General features: G+C 39.0%; 3 protein-coding genes across 4 annotated transcripts; all 3 read left to right on the top strand.

Annotated features, from left to right (window-relative positions):
- Window positions 1-146: 146 nt before the first annotated feature.
- Window positions 147-2,684, top strand: LOC113034385 (transcription factor BTF3-like). The gene is made up of 6 exons (XM_026188902.2): window positions 147-240; window positions 1,113-1,181; window positions 1,264-1,377; window positions 1,732-1,933; window positions 2,036-2,089; window positions 2,322-2,684. The coding sequence occupies exons 2-6, from the start codon at window positions 1,113-1,115 to the stop codon at window positions 2,366-2,368; spliced, it is 486 nt and encodes a 161-aa protein (XP_026044687.1). The 5' UTR covers window positions 147-240; the 3' UTR covers window positions 2,369-2,684.
- Window positions 2,685-5,119: 2,435 nt separating this feature from the next.
- il12b2 (interleukin 12B 2) lies at window positions 5,120-10,640 on the top strand. 2 transcript variants are annotated; one of them, XM_026188081.2, is made up of 8 exons: window positions 5,120-5,241; window positions 5,509-5,590; window positions 5,707-5,949; window positions 6,253-6,355; window positions 6,505-6,695; window positions 6,977-7,125; window positions 7,224-7,334; window positions 10,474-10,640. In XM_026188081.2, exons 2-8 carry the CDS (start codon window positions 5,509-5,511, stop codon window positions 10,624-10,626), a joined length of 1,032 nt encoding a protein of 343 aa, XP_026043866.2. In that variant the 5' UTR covers window positions 5,120-5,241; the 3' UTR covers window positions 10,627-10,640. The 2 variants fall into 2 exon arrangements, with proteins under 2 accessions (XP_026043866.2, XP_080164964.1); XM_080308838.1 differs by lacking the exon at window positions 5,120-5,241 and having other exon boundaries at window positions 5,291-5,590.
- A 2,159-nt stretch (window positions 10,641-12,799) lies between these two features.
- LOC113034275 (protease-associated domain-containing protein 1) lies at window positions 12,800-19,856 on the top strand. Its single transcript, XM_026188696.2, has 5 exons — window positions 12,800-13,020; window positions 13,260-13,360; window positions 13,474-13,583; window positions 18,568-18,735; window positions 18,847-19,856. The coding sequence occupies exons 1-5, from the start codon at window positions 12,945-12,947 to the stop codon at window positions 18,965-18,967; spliced, it is 576 nt and encodes a 191-aa protein (XP_026044481.2). The 5' UTR covers window positions 12,800-12,944; the 3' UTR covers window positions 18,968-19,856.
- The last annotated feature ends 290 nt before the right edge of the window (window positions 19,857-20,146 follow it).

Below are 20,146 nucleotides of genomic sequence, written 5' to 3'. Positions count from 1 at the left end.
GCTAATGAAATCTGATCATCGTCAGTAGTATCCCATATTTTTAACTACATTAAAAGTAGCTGTTTTCTAAGTTTTTAACTATTTTTTATTCGATAACACTGGGATTAACGCTGTTTTTAAATCACTGGACATATTTGTAAGCTTTTTTGCCATCCGGCATCTAAAGGCGTCACTTCCGGATTTCGCTCCTTTTTCCTGTCCCTTATCAACGGTGTGACCCGCGTGTTTACACACTCTCAGGTTAGTTCACTACCGTCTACTCCTTTTAGATGTCTTAGACTCATAAAGTTTGACTCCTGACGTTTGAACATCCCCTCCACAGTTGTATTACGGGTTTTAACGCAATGAAGGCATCAGCTGTACCTGAATGCTAACATCAGTTTAAGAGGCCTGGGCTAGTTGTTTAGCTCGAATTGCTAACTAGCCGGTAGCTCCTTTGACATAATTTGTGAATATTGTTAGACTAAATAAGTGTCATGCCGTCAGAGTTTGATCAAAAAGCAGAAGTTTGCATCGTAAGAACATATTGGGAAAGAGGGTTTATGACGTTTCAGGGCACTGACTTCAGCTGACCACCTCTGATTCATGAAGGGCTTCAGCCGAGACTTGCGGTGTGCAGCTATTTTTGGCCGGGACAGTTGTGCATTCTCGTTAATTTCTTGAGACAACATAGCTCAGGTCGGGAGTTGGGGAAGTTTGAAGTTGGCACTTCGTTATTACCGTTTTCATGTTTTATGTCATCGATTGATGGCGTATAGTTTTAGAAATTGCTTCTGTGTTAGTCATAAGGGTATCCAGAGAGATCCTTCATACAAACTTGCATGTTTTATATTTTCGCAAGTCCCACATCTTGCTCAGCCTCTAAATGAAAAATGAGTAGTTAACCAAATTTAGTTCTGAGTAATTGTGTCAAGGGAGATTTTTCTTTTCTTTTCCCCCAAATGACTGACATTCGTGAGTAAGGCACTTGGCACTGAATCCCAGGTGGCTTTCCTTGGCAACTTTTCTAAGATACAAAGATTCTACAGTAATTTCTGGAAACACTAAAAAGAACTGTTTACAGCCAGACTAACCTACCTTTTATTATATATATCTGTTGTGTCTAACACTAGATGAAGGAGTCGATAATGAACCAGGAAAAGCTTGCCAAACTGCAGGCTCAGGTCCGCATAGGCGGCAAGGTGAGTCGGTTTCATATGCTAGAGACTGGGTGTAATCTTTGAGTCGTGAGTTAAAATCGACTCTAACGTTTCTGCTCTTTAGGGGTCAGCTCGCAGAAAGAAGAAGGTGGTGCACAGAACGGCTACAGCAGATGATAAGAAGCTGCAGTTTTCCCTGAAGAAACTGGGAGTCAACAATATCTCTGGCATTGAAGAGGTACAGCAGGTTCTTTCTGTAATGTACAGCACAGCATAGGCAGTCATTCACATTTAATGGATTTATAGTGCTGAAATTTATTAATAAGCAATGTTAAGATACTGAAGTACTTTTTAAATGTTAAACTTCATTGGTTCTGAGGAACAAAACAACATTTTAGATAAGCTTTTTTTTTTAAGGAAATAAAAGAGAATCTGTGGTGTAAGCCATCTGAGTGGAAACCAGTTGTTGTCAGCTGATGAGGACCCGAGAGATGGTTGGAAAAGGGTGTTTGGACTGTGCATTGTCTTCTTTTACACTTACCTTAAACTGTTTTCTTCCCCCACTCCCCACCCCACCACACCACCACTTCAGGTGAATATGTTCACAAACCACGGGACAGTGATCCACTTTAATAATCCAAAGGTTCAGGCCTCCTTGGCTGCCAACACTTTTACAATCACAGGACACGCTGAGAACAAACAGATCACAGAGATGCTCCCGGGAATCCTAAACCAGCTGGGAGCTGACAGTCTCACCAGCCTCCGGAGATTAGCAGAGAATCTGCCTAAACCAGGTGCCCACACTGCTCTTTTCTTGACCTGTTTGTTTGCAGTAGATTTGAATTCTTTCTCTCAACATCTTTGTCTTCCTCCTTCCCCGCATTCTTAAACACCAGGAGACAACAAAGCTCCCATGGTTGCTGCTGAAGAGGAAGATGATGAAGTTCCAGGTAAGAAAATATAACCATCACATTCAAGTCTGTCTATCCTGGACTTGATCACATGGGATATATGTCCCCTTATTTGTTTTAAAATGTTTAGTAACATATGTGGATATGAGTGTAAGGCAGGCTTCTGCCACCAATTCTAAGTCTAAGGGCTTATTCTTACTTGGGCAACGGTTTTGTTTTTTTGTCTTGATCTGCTATACACCCCTCTCTATTCTCCCTTTTCCATTTTCAGATCTCGTTGAAAACTTTGATGAGGCTTCAAAGGATGAAGCAAACTAACAACCACCAGCAAACATTTTGGAAAACCTTCTGGCTCGCCGTGCTTTGGCACAGAAGGTTCATCAGCTTTGTTCATCTGTTTTTGCTTTGTGTTCACAAAGTGTTACAGTTGGTATAAAACAAGTAAAATCAGCTTTTTATGGAAGCTTTTACGAAGCCCTTCGTGTCACTTGTTCTGCAGTACGAGTGAAATTATTTAAGTGGAATGTGCAAACCTTTTTATTTCTCACGCTGCCTCTTCTGCATTGTGATGTCCACACGTGGAAAAATGTTATGGTGGAATGAATCATGTAATAAAAATTACTTTTCTCATTTATCATATGCTTTGGCTGTTCTTTTTCAAATTTCAAAAGAAAAGTATTTTGCTATCCCCACAGTACATTTGAAATGCTTGCGGCCAAACACAAAGTCTAATGTTAAGTGTGTAACCTATTAGGAGGCATGTGTAGGCAGAAATGATATTTACCTCTTTCTAGTTGTTTGATAATCCTAAAGGTTAAAAACAAACACATTCAGGGTAGAAAAATACCTGTATATGCTTCTATAAACAGGCAGTGTTGTTCCTCTTAATATGGAAAGTACCACATTAAGCCCCTCTTCTGGATTCCCCAGTGTGTTTAAGTGTTTTTTTGTTGTTTTTTTCTATTCAGAATAAAAGGCATCCATCACTAATGTAAATAGAACATGTGGTCTATAAAGTTAGAGAATTCCACTCATTTACAGCAAAAAAACATCTCTTTCCTCTTCAGTGTTGTGTACTTCTGTTCTTTAATTTTTTTTAATCACTATTAATATGTTGACAAAACACTTGACATAGTGTTTTTTTTTTCTGTTTGTCAGAATCTTATCTGGACTGACGTGATCTCAGAGCTTGGCACAGTTTTGAATGTGGAGTGGATACAAATGTTTTCAGTTTTGGGGTTCATGCAGAAGTAACACTGAATTAACTGGGACTTTAAAACTTTACCTTATTTTATGAGCTTTGATTGACCTTTAAAGTCCAATTACTAGTAAGTAAACATTTTAGTTGTAAATTTCTTAAGCTGAAGTTGAAATGTAATATATACACATTAAATGAATAACTGATCAAAATAAGCTTTAAGTTCAGTCGTAGAAACTAGGTTCAAGTATTGTATGATAAACTGTAAAAACACAAAGTATGAAATAATTTGAGCAACTGTGACTATGCAGCTCTTTGAAGTCATGCATGAAAGATGATTAATGAATAATATGGCTTTTTAGGTTTTTGAGGAACTGAAACCTGAAACGATTTCTTTTCAAAGTGCCTAACAATTTTCTCTGAATTTATTGGACATAGGTTCTGTTAACCTTAACCAGCATGTAGAAAGGCAGAAAAGATTTTTGAGACCCAATAATAATACAGCCCTCTACAGTTTTGTGGAAGTACCTTTCACATAGTTAAAGATATGACGGGAGCATTTGATGTGTGCATAGTATGTGCGAGAATAAAAAACATGACCAAAGTGTTAGTTAAAGGTCTAGTTAGGTCATAGCTGACATTTGGTCTACATGACTAATGAGAGGGAAAGTCCTGTTTTGTGTCCGTCTTTCCTTTCCGGTGTAATGTGTGTGCATGTTTTTGAGGTTTTGGGAGCATGACAATGATAATATCATGGGGGGAAACCTCTTAAAGAACAGTTTTGGTCTGTCTTGCTTATCTGATCAAAGAAATGTTAGATCATTTTTTTGGTATTTCAGTCTGGAATTACAATAAAGACAGTGTACATATAAGCAGCTAATAAAAAGAAATGTTCCACTTATGTTTTGCAATTTTGTTGGATTAATCTCACAATATGTTTTGCAATGAGCTGAGCAATCATTCTGACTGCAAAGAGCGAGGAAATAGTGGAAATAGCTTGTTCTCGTAACCTCTCTGTAACATTTTTTAGCGGCTTGTTTTGTGAGAAACACTATAAAAACAGGCATTTACTGTGGATCATGGATTTCTTAACATCAGTAGCAAAGTCAGCATGTGATTCAGAGCAATACAGAAAAAATGCACCCTTTAGCCCAGGTTTGTCTGATCGGATAAGGGTGGTTACTAGTCATAAATGTCACATTTATTCTGCTTTATTTTTTTTAAATCATAAGTGACTGATATATTTTTTGCTACCAGCTGTATTTATTAATGTCAATAGGGTTGAGCCTGTTCTCAAAAGACTTTGAATTAAAAAAAATGTTGTTTATGTTATAGTATTACATTAGCTTTTGATGACTGAAAGATCAGTGCTTCTTTGTTCTATTCACAGGTTGCATAGACTGATACCAAGGAGTGCTATTGCCCCACATTTACAGCCCTGGTTATATTAAAAAACCAACATAAAAACTGAAAGTTGAGAAGCAGGAACCAGTGTGTCTGTGTGCGTGTTAGCACATAAAGAGCCAACCAAGAAAATGTTTGGTCGCATTAATATTGAACATAAAATGTGTTGTGTGTCCTGTTTTTGTGATTGCAATAGTTTTTTAAAAATAATTTTTTTAATCCATTCTCAGATAAGCACTTATCAAACATTGTATTATACTGTTGTATTTCACCTTAAAGGCTAAGGGCAACCCCCCACCCTACTGAACACCCACATTTCTTATCTTTTAGTCCCCTGTACGAAAGTCACAGCTTCACTGTGTAAAAAAATTTGACATGCAAAGCAGTATAGAGGAAATGTGCATACTCTTATCACTTACTAGATCGGTCAGTTTCTCTCTCCCAAAGTGTCACATTGGAGGTGGAGGTGTCGATGATGTGTATCATGCATCGCAATATAAAGTTGTTGCTCTGTGGGCAGTTAGACCATACAATCATCAAGATCGCGGTGACAGAACGTCTGCACTTTTGCTTTTGACATCACTTCAGGGTGAGTTCTTTTCCAGATATAAATCTATCTATCTATACATATATATAAATTAAATTCTAGTTAGTTTAATTTCATATCTATATTACAGAATAAGAAGCAAATTACCTATTTTCAATGCATTTTCTCAACTAAATTAACTTTGAGCCAATTGAATGTTCCATGAGTCACTTTACATATTGTTTCACTAAAAATCACACGATACTTATTTTAATGCAAGTGATGAATTGTTTTTCAATAAATGCTTTTTGCTGTCACACAATTCCTCAGATGACCTTTCCACTGTGGACATTTGGGCTTCTAATGATCAGCCTCACGGGAGCTCACGAACTCAACCACTTTCCAGAAAACTGTATGTCTTTTTTTATGATCCAAACATTTTCCTAATATTCATTTGTGGTTTAAAATGTTCACCTACTAACTTCTTCTCTGTCTATCTATCTGTCTATCTTCTCTATCTTTGTGTAGTTGCGGTGGCAAAAAGGAATGAAAATTACACACTGACCTGCAATTCAAAACCTGACGACATCGTCACATGGAAGCTGAATGGCGATCCACTGGAAGATGAAGAAAATGTAGAGCTAAATGGTCAGAACCTGACCGTGTCAGATATAGGTACACCAAATTTGGGTGACTACAGTTGCTGGAGAGGTGAAGAGATGCTATCCTCAACCTATCTGCTGCTGAAGGCTGATGAAGAAGACACAATTGGTGAGTTTCTCTTTCATTTTTCATTCATCCTACCATTCACATGCTCTAAATGATGGGACTTTTTCAACTAGGGGAACCTATATTGCTAATACACAGTCAACATATAGCACTAATAAAGACACTTTTATACTGCCTGACAGTTTGGGTAAAACACTCTCTCTCTCTCTCTAGTAGGTGAGATTAGGGCTTTAAGTTAACCATTCTGTGAAGTATCATTTTACAAAATGTAGTGATGTTTGCTGTCATTTTTCACCCAAACATTTAAATTACTTTAGAATTTAAAGATATTGTTTATCATTACAGATTCTCCCATTAACTGTCGGGCAAAGTCTTATGACTGTAACTTCAACTGCACTTGGACAGGCAATGGATACACAGCAGTGCGTCTTGGACTGGGTCATAACTGGTAAATTTTAAAACTTAAAAAGAAATAATAACCTAGACAAATTACAGTTAAGATGCCCAAACTAGACGAATCACCTGAGATGTGTGTATTTTTGATTTTTTTGTTATATTTTGTTTTCTGTTTTTTTTTTTTACTGCTTGTTTTATTAGCAGTAAAAGTTCAGAGTCCTGCCAGTGGATTAGTAGCAGTCGGCGGCTCGCAGAGGGGGAACTGCAGTTTGAGATGTCTCACAACCTCTCACCCTACGCAGAGGAAAGCACCATGCTTGAACTCACTGCTGAGGCTATACGTGAACAGTCCGTTTTCAGGACATCGAAGAGATTTTATCTCAGAGACATTGGTAAGCTGAGTAAAACTGAGCTACATCAATGGCATTCAGTAGAAGACTATCAACTACAAAGCACCTTTTCCCTTTTGAAAACATTTTCTGATGAAAAAGAAAGTCTATGTATGCAGTCCATGCATGATAAAGTTTTAAGTGAAACAGTAACGTTAATGCATTAACTGAATCTAAAGGCAAATGGATTCATGTTAAATATATATACACATATGTTTGTGTTTAAATTATTGTTTTATATACACACATGGACGATATTATTTACTGTTTCTTCTTCTTCTTAGTTGAACCTGACAGTCCCCAGATTGTCAAGTGTGAGTTAGTGAACGAGGACGTGAATGTGACCATTGCTCCACCATCCACCTGGTCAGCACCTTACAGCTTCTTCAGTCTGGAGCACCAAATTGAATATGTGCTTAGAGATGATGGCCAAGTATGCACAATCTTACACTAAAACAAAATCTTATGAGATCTAAATGTCTGTCATTATAGCCACTGCATTTTGATCTCTTATCTCTTGTCTGATTTTAGACCGGACATTCATCATCTACTCTGATACCAAAGAAAATCAGCAAGCTCAGGGTTCGCTCCAGAGACTCACTGGTGCTCTCCAACTGGAGTCAGTGGACTCCCTGGAAAAATGTAACCTACTGATATTATCTGAGTCCACCACTGTCAGCTTTTGCTCGTTATCTCTTCTTACAAGTCTGCAATGTCCTCTCATGTCCCTGTGGTTTTTTGCCATGTGTTCCTCCTGTTTCTACTTGGTTTTGTTTTGTCTTTACTTCAAAGGATCTGTCCAACACACTTGTTATAATGATTTTATTTATTAAGACACAAACTTTTATTTATTTAAATGCTTATTTATACTTATTTATTTGAAATTACATATATAGTAAGTAAAGTAAACACCATTATAGACCAAAAATGCACTATTATTCCCCAAATAGGTGGCTAGTAAGACCAAATTTTTGTGGGAAAGTCAATGGAAACCTAAATATGTACGTAGACACTAAATATATTTAAACCTACTGTTAGCCTTCCAGCCCCAACTTAAAACACAGACGGGTGTGTGATTCACTGTGAAATTATATTTAGCAGTCAGCTGAGGTTTCAAGGGTTTCTATAGTTTTGCTCATTTAAGGACATCAAGGTTAAGGAAAATCTGCGTAGCACACAATCTCAAACATGAATCAGAAGTTTGAACGAGCCATTGAATAGGCTGAACTTTGAGCAATGGTCACACATTTTTCTTTATGTTCTTGTTACTTCTGTGCAAGTGAGTTGGCGTTTCTGTGTATTTGGTGGTTTGCCACAGTGCAAATCAGCATGCTATTAAAAGAGCTTTGAGCTTCCTTCCTTTTATACGTTCCTACTTCATTTATGTGTTGCTCATGTCATGCGTGCAGTGACTGACCAAAACAGAAAAGAAACTCTAGAATTCCTCTGTAACGCAATGGTACTTAAACCTACACTTATGTGTTTTGTCATGAAACTTTAGTTACTAGAAGCATGTAGGTCTACTGAGTTTTCCTTTCATAGTTAACTGCATCACATTTCAATTTGGTGACCCCCAAAGGGAGCAGCTGAAAGAAGAGGAATATACATGCATATAAAAATATAGTTTATATACATGTCTGAACTATAGCCTATTTATAAGTACATGCCTTATGTTGTATTGATAAGTTACATGCACTGTTAAGTTCTTAGGATTGATACTGAGAAACAAATGTAAATGCTTTAAAGTTTTTTTAAATTTAGAATATTATTTAGAAAATATTAATATTTTCATTTAAACACATCATTCCCAGAGATAAGCTTGTGTGAATGTAGACCTTATGGTAGTACAGATTTTTTTTTAGCTTTTTTTCAGCCAGGAATATTTAACAGTAAAATCCAAGAAAGGTTATCAAAGCTTTACCAGAGCATACTGATTTTCACATAGTAGTTAGCATACTGAAAACTCCATCCATCCATCCATCCATCTTCTTCCTCTTATTTGAGGCCAGGTCCCTCTCCCATGCTACCTCCTCCAGCTTGTCTGGGGGAACACCAAGGCATTCCCAGGCCAGCCAAGAGATATAATCTCTTCAGCGTGGCCAGCCACCCTTCAGAGGAAGCCCATTTCTGCCAGTTGTATCCGTGATCTCTGTCTTTTGGTCACTACCCTCAACTCGTGACCACAGGTGAGGGTAGGGAGGTAGATCGACCGGTAAATTGAAAGCTTCGCTTTTACACTCAGCTCTCTCTTCACCACAACAGACTGGTACAGCGCCTGCATCACGGCAGCCGCAGCACCAATCCGTCTCCTGATCTCCCGCTCCCTTCTCCCATCACTCGTGAACAAGACCCCAAGATACTTAAACTCTTCCACTTGGGGAAAGAACTCATCCCTGACCCATAGTGCACACTCCACCCTTTTCTGGCTAAGGACCATGGCCTCAGATTTGGAGGTGCTGATTCTCATTCCCACCGCTTCACACTTGGCTGCGAACCGTTCCAAAGCGAGCTTGAGGCCATCACCCGGTCCCCTTTCTTAAAGATGGGAACCACCAACCCGGTCTGCCAATCCAGGTGTACTGCCCCTGATCTCCACGCAACATTGTAGAGGGTAACCAAGCTCAATAGGACTCCTTCTTCAGCTTGGTGGCTCCCCTCACCTCTGGTGTCCACCATTTGGTTCAGGAGTTACCACCACGAAAGGCACCAAGCAACTTGCAGCAGCATGCTCAGTGCAGTGGCTTTGGCAATAGAGATGCTGAACATGGTCCATTCAGACTCAATGTCCCCAGTCTCCCTTTGAATGCTGTTGAAGCTCTGCCAGAAGTGTGCGTTGAAGATCTCACAGACTGGGGCCTCTGCTAGGTGTTCCCAGCACACCCTCACTATATGTTTAGGTGCACCAGGTCTGTCCAGTGTCCTCACACGCCACCACATCCGACTCACCACCAGGTGGTGATCAGTTGACAGCTCAGCCCCTCTCTTTACCCAAGTGTCTAGAACATATGGCCTTAGGTCTGATGATACGATTTCAAAATTGATCATTGACCTGCGGCCTTGAGTGTCCTAGTGCCACGTGCACTTATGGACACTCTTATGTTCGAACATGGTGTTCGTTATGGCCAAACTGTGGTTTGCACAGAAGTCCAATAACAGGCCGTTTCTCCCAGTCACGCCCATCCAGGTCGATGCACCTGACACCTACGGTGCCTCCTGCAGGTGGTGGGCCTGCAGGAAGATGGGCCTATGCCCCCTTTTACGGGCTGTGGCCAGCCCCATGGACTAAGTCCCGGCCAACAGACGCTCACCCTTGGGCACCCTCCCCGGGCCTGGCTCCAGGGCGGGGCCCCGGTAACCCTGTTCCCTTGATGGTCTTCTCATAGGGGTCTTCTGAATCGCTCTTTGTGTGGTCCCTCACCCAGGACCAATTTGCCATGGGAGACCCTACCAGGGGGCAAAAAGCCCCCGACAACATAGCCGTGGGATCCCTGGGACACACAAACCCCTCAAAATATAGCACAAAAATATTGTGCTATAGTGTGAATGCAGTATTACTTTTGTATTGTCTATATTGCCTAATTTGGTACCTAAAATTCTGTTTATTTTGACGTTTGTGTACAGCGCTTTGTGACTGCTTGTCTACGAAAAGCGCTTAATAAATAAACTTTACTTACTTACTACTTGAATAGGTGTGACTGCTAATATTTGTAAACGAAGCATTGCATTTGAAATGTTCACATTATCATTTCAGACATAATAATACGTCATTGATTCATTGCAGGTGAAAACTGGAAAACATCGACTATGCCGATGCAAAAAAACTGAAAAATATTGTTGCCCAGAGTTGTCGCCTGAGGTTTTCAATGACTGCAAGGAAGAGAAGAGAAAAAGGAAGAAGCACGCTAACTCAAGTGTGAAATATTATCCACAATAAAACATGGACAGTGATTGATAGTGGTCTAGTGTATACATTTGGTGAGAGTAGATTTATATATGAAATGTAATTATTAAACTATATTGATTTTGAGTCGAGATTCAATACTGTGGATGGTAAGGATTTTATACTTGATTTTTTAAATGTATAAATTACATGACATCATCAATTAATTCCCTTACAAACCATATATCCTTCATTTACCAGTTATGGAGATATTAAACCCTTAAAGATTTGCTAACACTTTTAAAAAAAAAAAACTTTTCTGTATTTAAGTTTATTCTTATTGTTATTTTATATAATTATAATTATAAATGTCCAGCTTTGAAATGATTTTTTCATCATAATAGTACATATGTGATATTATAACATTTATAAATAATGGCAAACTTTATAAATAACAAAATTTGCAAATGTTTATGTGATATTTTTGGTTGATTGTGAATTGGTAGATAAATGAAAAATGCAGGAATTTTATTCCCACTAAAGTTTGTAATAAGAAGAAATTTCAAAGCAGACTTTACTGAATACACGATTTGGGACATATAAGTTCTTATGACTGATCTGATTTTAGCTTTTTTCTATTGTCTGTTTATGATTTTTGTATGTCTTCAGTTGAAATCATTTATAAATACTAATGTGCTTGTTTTGTCAAATAAAATTTAGAATACTTTGGTTAAAAGATTTTATAAATGCATTTGGAAATGGGCTTTAAAGAGACACTGACAAACTTTACATCTTTGTCAGATGAATTCAGCATGATAGAAAGGTTTTAGTTGGTTTTTTATTTTTTTTTACGTTATGTAAATAACTTTACTTTAATGAGGTATTTGACTTGTCTGTTATAGATATAAATGTTTGTGTTTTGCCATGCAGGCTTGTGGATAGTTCACATGTAAATGAGCTTTATTAACCTTTATTAGGGCATTACATTTTTTTGTTTTTTCATTTAACTGGGATTTGATTTCTGTCATTTTGGCAAATAGTTTAAATCAATACAGTAAAATGGGACAACCTGCTACTTTCCAGTGCCTCTAAGTTTGTATTTATAGTTCTTGATTTCTGTTCATATCTGTCCTAGTCTCATATCCGTGTTTTGTCATTCCTTCAGTCTCTCCAGTCATGTACCCGTGTCTGTCTGTTCTGTTTTGCTCCTTTGTCTCTCCAATCTGTCACGTTTCCATGTCTGTTTATCCCCAGTCCCAGTTTCAAGCCCATGTGTCTTAGTCTGAGTCTCATTGTGTGTTACTTCCTCTTCCATTTTGATAGTCTCGTGTGTATTATGTTTAGTTTTTCTTCCCCTGTCTCATCAGTCTGACTTTGGTTCAGCTGTGTTCCCCAGGTGTGCTCTGTCTGCCCGCTTCTCCTCCTGTGTATCTCCCTCTGTTGTGCTGTCCCCTCAAGCTGTGTGGTTCTATATTTTTCCCTTGTCTTTCCCCCTAGATTTAAAGGTACTTATTTTCTAGTTTAACACTCTACCTGATTTTTTTTCTGGTATTGAATTTCTTACAGCAATTAAGTTGTCAGGAAGGACACGAGAGTTTTTTGGGTCAAGAAGTTATAAAGAGAGAAAAAACACCTGCTTTATTAGGTGCACTTGCATAATTGCTTGTTAATGCAAATATTAAAACACTTGGTCACATGACAGCAAGTCAGTGCATTTATGCATGCAGACATAATAATGGATTGGATTTATATAGCGCTTTTCAAGGCACCCAAAGCGCTTTACAATACCACTATTCATTCACTCTCACATTCACACACTGGTGGAGGCAAGCTACAGTTGTGGCCACAGCTGCCCTGGGGCAGACTGACAGAAGCGAGGCTGCCATATCGTGCCATAAGTTCAAAATGAACCTAAATCTCTGAGGATGAAGAATGAAGGGAGTTTTTAAAGTAAAAGGTGACAGTACAAGCAAAGTGCACCTAACAAAGTCTCTGATGATTGTACACGATAGGGAGATCAACTAATGACTTTTAGGTCATTGTGATAAATTAAATAAGTAACTGCCAGCTTCATAAACATCATACATATGCATCTTGCAGGCATGTTAATAATAATAACAATAAAACACAGAGACACATTTACCAGTAGTTTGAAAAACTGGTGCTAAAAGAGCACCACAACTTCTTACCCAGTCGCCTCATAGCAGAAGCTACAACTGGGACATGCGCATGCGCGGAAAGAGAACGGCGGAAATGGTTGGCGATCTGACAGAAGCACAGCGACAATGGACGCTGCACTGTTTTAAGACACAAAAGAGACACACTACAGTCTCATCTCTGTAACGCGAGGGAGATTTACTAATGCCTTGAACATGGGGAAGGTTTGTCGAACAGCAGCGATAGCTTTATACCTCTGGGGTCTCTTTATGCAGTTCAGTCGTCTGTCAGGTGAGACTAAAAACAGAAATGGGAACGTTTGAAATTAACAGCTAACTGTTCGTATTAGCTGCAAGAGTTGTTTTTTTTAAGTATTTCTTTTTGCACAACAGCGACTTGAGTTAAGGGGCTTATTGTGGCATTTATTTATGGTTTCTGTCTGGCATATCCGTGCAGTGTTTGTGGTTTATTAATATTTCTGATATAAACAAGTCACGCATGATAAGTGCTTCTTTTCGGACCTCCTTCAGCTCTTGGGGTCAATGAACTGCTGTATTTCCGGGTCATCAGTCCAGAGGAGATAGGCTACCTCTTCAGTGCTGCACCTGCTAAAGACTTTGGAGGCACTTTCGTGAGGCCTCAGTCTTCTGTTAAATAATTTGATAATCAAATGTTTTTAAAGTCTCAGGTGCACAACTTCACCTTCCCTCTAATCATACTCTTTCCTTCTCCTTTGACCCGCAGACATCATTTTACGATGAGATTTTTCTCGTGCCAGCAGACCCTGCAGATGGATGCTCAGAGTTGATGGACAGAGAGATCCTTCAAGGACAAGTGATCCTGGTGGAAAGGGGGTACGCATACATGCCTCTGTACCATTGTGAATTGTAAACTATGTGAACACAAACCAGGGGTTAGGAACTGAGAATATAACCTTGGACATCTAGCAGCAAAAGTGTAGGGAAGGAGATAGCCTAATTACAAGGCAGCTCATTTTATCTTTAGCTAAATTTATCCCATCTCAAATCATCAAGATTTTACAACATTTTCTGCTCAACCACGTCTGATTGGCTTAAAAACTTACTGATTTAAAATGTGAGCATATGTTGCAAAAGAGGTGAGAATCAACAGATGCCCCACGATGCGTTATTATCACAATAGTTCACTTACTCATGATACGATATTTTTAATTAATTTTTTTTTATTATTGTATTTCAATAACGTGCATTTTAATTTATCCCCTTTTTCAACTGCAAATTGTGTCTTCAAAGTTAATCTTTGCCAATATTTGTTTTATCCAATAAGATAAAATTATGACTTCAGTTATTTGTTTTTTGTTGCAAAATGAGGTCGTCTAGTACAGCGGTCCCCAACCTTTTTTGCGCCACGGACTGGTTTATGCCCGACAATATTTTCACGGACCGGCCTTTAAGGTGTCGCAGATAAATACAACAAAATAAAACTAGTAAAGGTACCGAAAAAAAGAAGATTTATTCATAACACACGTGAAAAGACCCAAGAAAACGGAGTTAACGATAAAAACGATAACAAAATAACGCTGAAAACCCTGAAAACCATACATTTCACACCTGAGCCTCAACTCTCGCGGCCCGGTACCAAATGACTCACGGACCGGTACCGGTCCGAGGCCCGGGGGTTGGGGACCGCTGGTCTAGTATACCAAAGGTCTTACTCAAACCTGCCATAAATGTTACCATTAGCCCGAATCAGTCTGTGTGTATGGGGTCAAGTTGGCAATTACATACAGTCTGTTTCTGATAATACAGCCATTAACTGTGATATCAGTGAAAATCACATGTTGCTGTCTACACTTAGCAGCTGATTCGGTTCTATCGGAATATAACCAGATCCAGGACTGTTTCACATCTTCAGGTATCTCAGGATGTGCCATGTTATAATTTAAAGACCTTGCACAGGGCTCGCAAAATTTCAAAATCCCTGGTAGCCCTTCGGGCAGGGACTCTTCAGTTTTTGGTAGCCCAAAATAAATTTAAGTAGCCCGAATAAAAAAAGAGAGCAATTTTTTGATTGATGTTTTGTTTCCTGTTTTGTTTCCGTATAATATTGTAACGGAAACAAAACATTAATCAAAAAATTGTTGAAACACAAATTACAACATTGTATAAAACTTACAATCATCAACTCAAATACTTGGTTCTAATTGAAAACAGAAATTTCTATGAACTTGTAAGAACTGTGTAGGACATGAATCAGTCTGTGTCAGATCCTGAATTTGAAATTTCCACTGAAGTCGCGGGTAAGAGGCAAGTGGAACCAAGATCGAGGCCATTTGCTTTTTGAAGTTTGCAAAGACTGCTAAATTGTGCCAGTGGTAGTTCACTCTTTGCAACATAGTACGCTGTTTTAAACAGATTTTCAGGTTTATTTTTAGTATGTTATTTGCAATTGGTATTTGTTCTGGGAAAGATATTGCAGACTGAGCAATGCATTTCTTGCATTTCTCATGGGTTCTAATGGGGGCCTTTCTTGAAATTACTGGTCCCAGTAACAAAGGCGCTTGTCGACTCAGAAATCGAGGGAAAACCAACAACACATCCGGCAGAACATTGTTATTTACACGGGTGCACATGGTAAATGGTAAATGGCCTGTATTTATATAGCGCTTTTACTCGTCCCTAAGGACCCCAAAGAGCTTTACACATCCAGTCATCCACCCATTCACACACATTCACACACTGGTGATGGCAAGCTACATTGTAGCCACAGCCACCCTGGGGCGCACTGACAGAGGCGAGGCTGCCGGACACTGGCGCCACCGGGCCCTCTGACCACCACCAGTAGGCAACGGGTGAAGTATCTTGCCCAAGGACACAACGACCGAGACTGTCCAAGCCGGGGCTCGAACCGGCAACCTTCCGAATACGAGGCGAACTCCCAACTCTTGAGCCACGATCGCCCACATAAGTGGTCCGCATGTGCGCATTCGCTGTCAAAATAAAAGACGCGCACCAGATAAGAAGTTGCAACGCGCGTTTGCGTCCATATAAAAAGCACTGTTTTTGTTCGCTAGAGTGGGATTTTCACAGCACATTCCACACCACATCTCTGTGCGTTCATCATTTGTTTGAAGCCAGCTCACCTCCTGCAACCACTTTTCTGAGAATACCTGCTTCTTTTGTGGTTCGGACTCCTGACATTTGTTTGGAGGTGGAGGAACACCAAAGTAATTGCTTAAAGGAGCTTGCTTCTTCGACATCTTTAAGAGTTCTAAACAAATGTCTGTCCTCCTCCAGAAAATCTTATGTACCCAAACACGCGTTGCAACTTCTTATCTTGTGCGCTCTTTTTATTTTGACAGCGAATGCGCACCTGCGGACCACTTATGTGCAGCCCTGGTTATTATTTAGCTCGTCATATTGCAGCCACAGAAATTCTTTTGTCCATGAAACCATAAAGCTGCACTTTCTTTTTGCCTTATAGTCTCATTTGTCATAACTTCTCCGTTTTGTGGTAAGCTTTTCTTTGGCTGTCACTTCTTCACCCTGACCTGTCTTATTTGGCTCAGCAGAACTGAAATATATATCCTGCTGCTTTTACACACACACACACATAACGGTCAGCGATTCTCTGCGCGATCAACCTCTCATATGTTTAAGCTTGCTGCGGGAGATTTCACTTGTCATGTTTGCATAGTAAGCTAACGATTAATAAGACGATGTCAGAGGAATTGGTGCGCAAATGATCGTCACTCACCAATCAGTGCTGTCGCTCTCTATACACAGTTCACGCGATTGCAAAGTGAAAGCAAAAAACAAGCGCAAATTCAAACGCGATTTCAATATGTCACATATTGACAGTGGCTCATCGATGCCAATGACATAATTACCCAGCCACATTTCCGAAAGAATGCAAAAGCATTGACATACATTTTTCCTTCCTACGATAGCCCGACGGGCAGGGCAGAGATAGATTTTGGTAGCCCGACTGGAAAAATCGCTAGCCCCGGGACGTCAGGCTAGCGATTTTGCGAGCCCTGTTGCATTATATAGTGGAGCCAAATGCAACAATTACTTGTGAGAAAATACTCAAAAATCCCTGTCAACCTCTGGCAGTACAGCACTTAAAGGACACAAGAATAACAGTAACAGTAACAGGCAGAGAAATCCACAGAGAGGCGCAAATAAAGGATAAATTAAAGATTATTCTCAGTATTTTCATCTGTTCATGTGAGGGTTTGTCATTTATGGGGGGGACCCCTTTTGTAACTTTTCTGAGACTGATAATTTCACATTGGGTAGTGGACAGCCCTGCCCTGTTGTTGAACTCCTATTTCTTACTTAAAGAACATAACTGAAAGCATTTTTTAAATTTTTAATATGCTGACACAGTTAAAAGTCATGATTGCGCAATCGCAAAGTGATTCATACATAGCTGGAGAGTTCTTGGCAAACACGGGACATTGACTTTCAAACTCCTTAGTCTTGTAATCGAGTCCATGATACCAAGTGAAACTTCAGTGAGCTGTTATTCTGGTTCTATCATGTTGAATCTTTGGTCAAAACAGTGCCTAAAAGCTATTTACCCATGATTACCAACAATGATACAGTCAGCAGAGTTTCAAAGAAAGCATAGCCACTACTTAACTTCAGGATAGTATTTCAAGAACTGTTGTCACTTCTACTTAGGTTAGGTCCATAAGTTTTTGGACAGTAAGACATTATTTGTAATCTTGCCTCTAGGGCTGTGCGATATGACCAAAATCTCATATCCCAATATAAGAATTCTATCGTCTGATAACGATATAAATCACAAAAATGTAACATTTTCTGTAAATTCTGTGAATCTCGGGCAGCTCGTCTTGCGGGAAGTGTTTCCAGCTGCGCGTCATGTAGCTGGAGTCGAGTGTTTTAACCTTTGTAAAGGCCACCGTTTTCTTTGTGAGTATTTATTACACAGCGTGCTGCGGGGAAAAGCCTGTTCTAACGTTTGAGTATAAGGTTTATTTTTTTTAGCACCTGGCGGCTCTTTTTTAATTCACATCCGTAAATTATCTGCTCTTTCACGTGATTCAGTTTATTTTGAAAAAGTCTCAACTAGATCTTGAACTTTATTGTGAAAGGTTTATGTGGAACATAAACAAACGGACAAGCAATGCTGTTACCCTTGTTGTTGCTAACCACAACGCATAAAAACAGGCGCTTGTCCCTTCATAGTGTGGTTATATAAAATATAAGAGAAAGAGAGAACTTTAAGAAATTAATATAGCCACTACAGTGACCATCAAAACGATGAAAAAATATTGCCGTAAACAGTTTATTTTGCGACACCACGAAACAAACGATAGCGTAAAATGAAACGATAGACGTTTTTATATCGTCATCCGATATATATCGTTATATCGAACAGCCCTACTTTCCTCCCTACATTAGTGCAGTAGATTTTAAATCAGATCAAGGCATTTTTATCAGTCAACTAGTTTAATCTGGCCTCCTTGTTCTTAACCAGTGGTTAGCAGCTTGTTGTACACTTTCTGTATTTTGGTTCATGAATGTTTCTGTTAATTAGATTAGACCTTGACAATGAGTGGTGTTGTTCTTGGATAGATGTTGTGAAGGGTTTATTCTTAACCAATAAAATAATCTGTGATAATTTACTTTAGTTTTCTTTTGCATTCTTTCAGGCATTTTGGCATTGCTGAGCTTGCCAGTGCAATCCTGTTTTTTAGCAAATTGTTTGCCAATTTGTAGATTTGTCCACTTCGAAAGTTTTTGCTATAACATAGTGCTATAACAAGCTTTGACAGCACATCTTAAACTGGTTATGCTTTTTTTTTTCTTTTTTTTTTATAAACTTCAGAGGTTGCTCCTTTGTACAAAAAGCCCGAAATGTAGAGGAAGCAGGAGGAAAAGCAGTTCTTATTGCTGATAACGCAGAGGACAACGACAGTCAGTACCTTGACATGGTCACTGATGGAAGCACTGCCAAACCAAGCATACCTGCTCTTTTCTTGTTAGGACGGGATGGGTGAGAGATGCAGACACACACACACACACACACACACATATAAATTCTGTTGCATTCGAGCAATTATCCTATGAAAAGCAGGGACACCATTTCGTCTTTCTGTATTTTTAGGATGATGATCAGAAGATCTCTTCAGAGACAAGCACTGCCTTGGGCTGTCATTTCAATTCCTGTCAATGTTTCTGCTTTGGCCTCGTTTCCATTCAAGCAGCCTCCTTGGACTCTTTGGTAGAAATGACTCACTCACAAATTCATCCAATAAACAGTTTCTGTCATTGGTGCACAACATGTAAATTGCAACTAAATCTGAAGCCTCACAAGGACATTTCTGATTATGGTTGGCACGTGCACCTGCGCTAAGTCACTAAATCTAACATATAGAATGATTGCACTCAGAGCCTGTAGAGTATGGGAGAAACTTGTTTAGCCACTGAACCTGGAACAAATCATCAAATAAAAAACGAAACCTGCATGCTCATTCTTAGTGCTTAGCTAAACTTGTGTGTCCAGGAAAACAGTCTCCAGGAACTTGTGTTCAGATGCTTTGTATGTCGTTTTGGTTACGAAACTGTGAAAAAATGTTGAGAAACAGAAACGACCTTCCTTCTGTTTTATCAAATAGTCGAAACTGCAGGGGGGAAAAACCAGGCCATTACATTCCTGTTTATGTGCATCAGCTTGTAACAGTGTGGTTCTCTTGTGTGAATGGAAAAAAAATTTTCTCATTATGGATAAGTAGAAACTTCAATTTAAAAAAAGAAAAATTGACTTGTTTGATATTTTAGTGCCTTTTGTCTGTGCATTTTAGTTAGTTCACTGACACATTTGTTTGTAGTTTCGGTAAACAGGACTGATGAAAATTAAAAGCATGAGATGCCACGAATAGCCTTGCTGAAAATAATAATAGACATTGTGATGATATTGCAAAGACATGTTAATCTGCACAAAGTTAACTGGAAGGCAGCTATTGTAAAGCTCTAAAGAGAGCTTTGACTGCTCTGGAAACACCATGTCAGAGTTCACCCTGGTGAAAATAATTGCCACTACATTATCCTGTATTTTATTTTTAAGAATGTCCTGATTTGAATAGTCTTTGTAAATAAAGTTGTATGTTTAAGGTTGTAAAGACTTTATTTGTTGGCCAGAAGATAAATACCAACACTAATTTGGGATGAAAAGTTTTGCCTGGTCAGCTTAAAGTAAAGATGCTCTAGTTCAGCAAATAGTTAGTGCTTTGGACAATGGAGCAAAGCAGCACTCCAGGTTAGTGAAGAAATAATACTTCATTGTTGTGTATCTAATGAAATCAGAATACCACATACAACTAAAGTGGCAGTGGCCATGGTGACAAAAATAAAAATCAGCACCAAAATTCAGCACTCAGGGGGGAAAAGGATATTTTGTCAAACCA

The sequence above is a fragment of the Astatotilapia calliptera genome, chromosome 12 (assembly GCF_964374335.1).
Source record: "Astatotilapia calliptera chromosome 12, fAstCal68.1, whole genome shotgun sequence".
In the NCBI taxonomy this organism is placed as follows: domain Eukaryota; kingdom Metazoa; phylum Chordata; class Actinopteri; order Cichliformes; family Cichlidae; genus Astatotilapia; species Astatotilapia calliptera.
The sequence above is the reverse complement of the archived record's forward strand: the minus strand, read 5'-3'. Positions and strand labels throughout refer to the sequence as shown.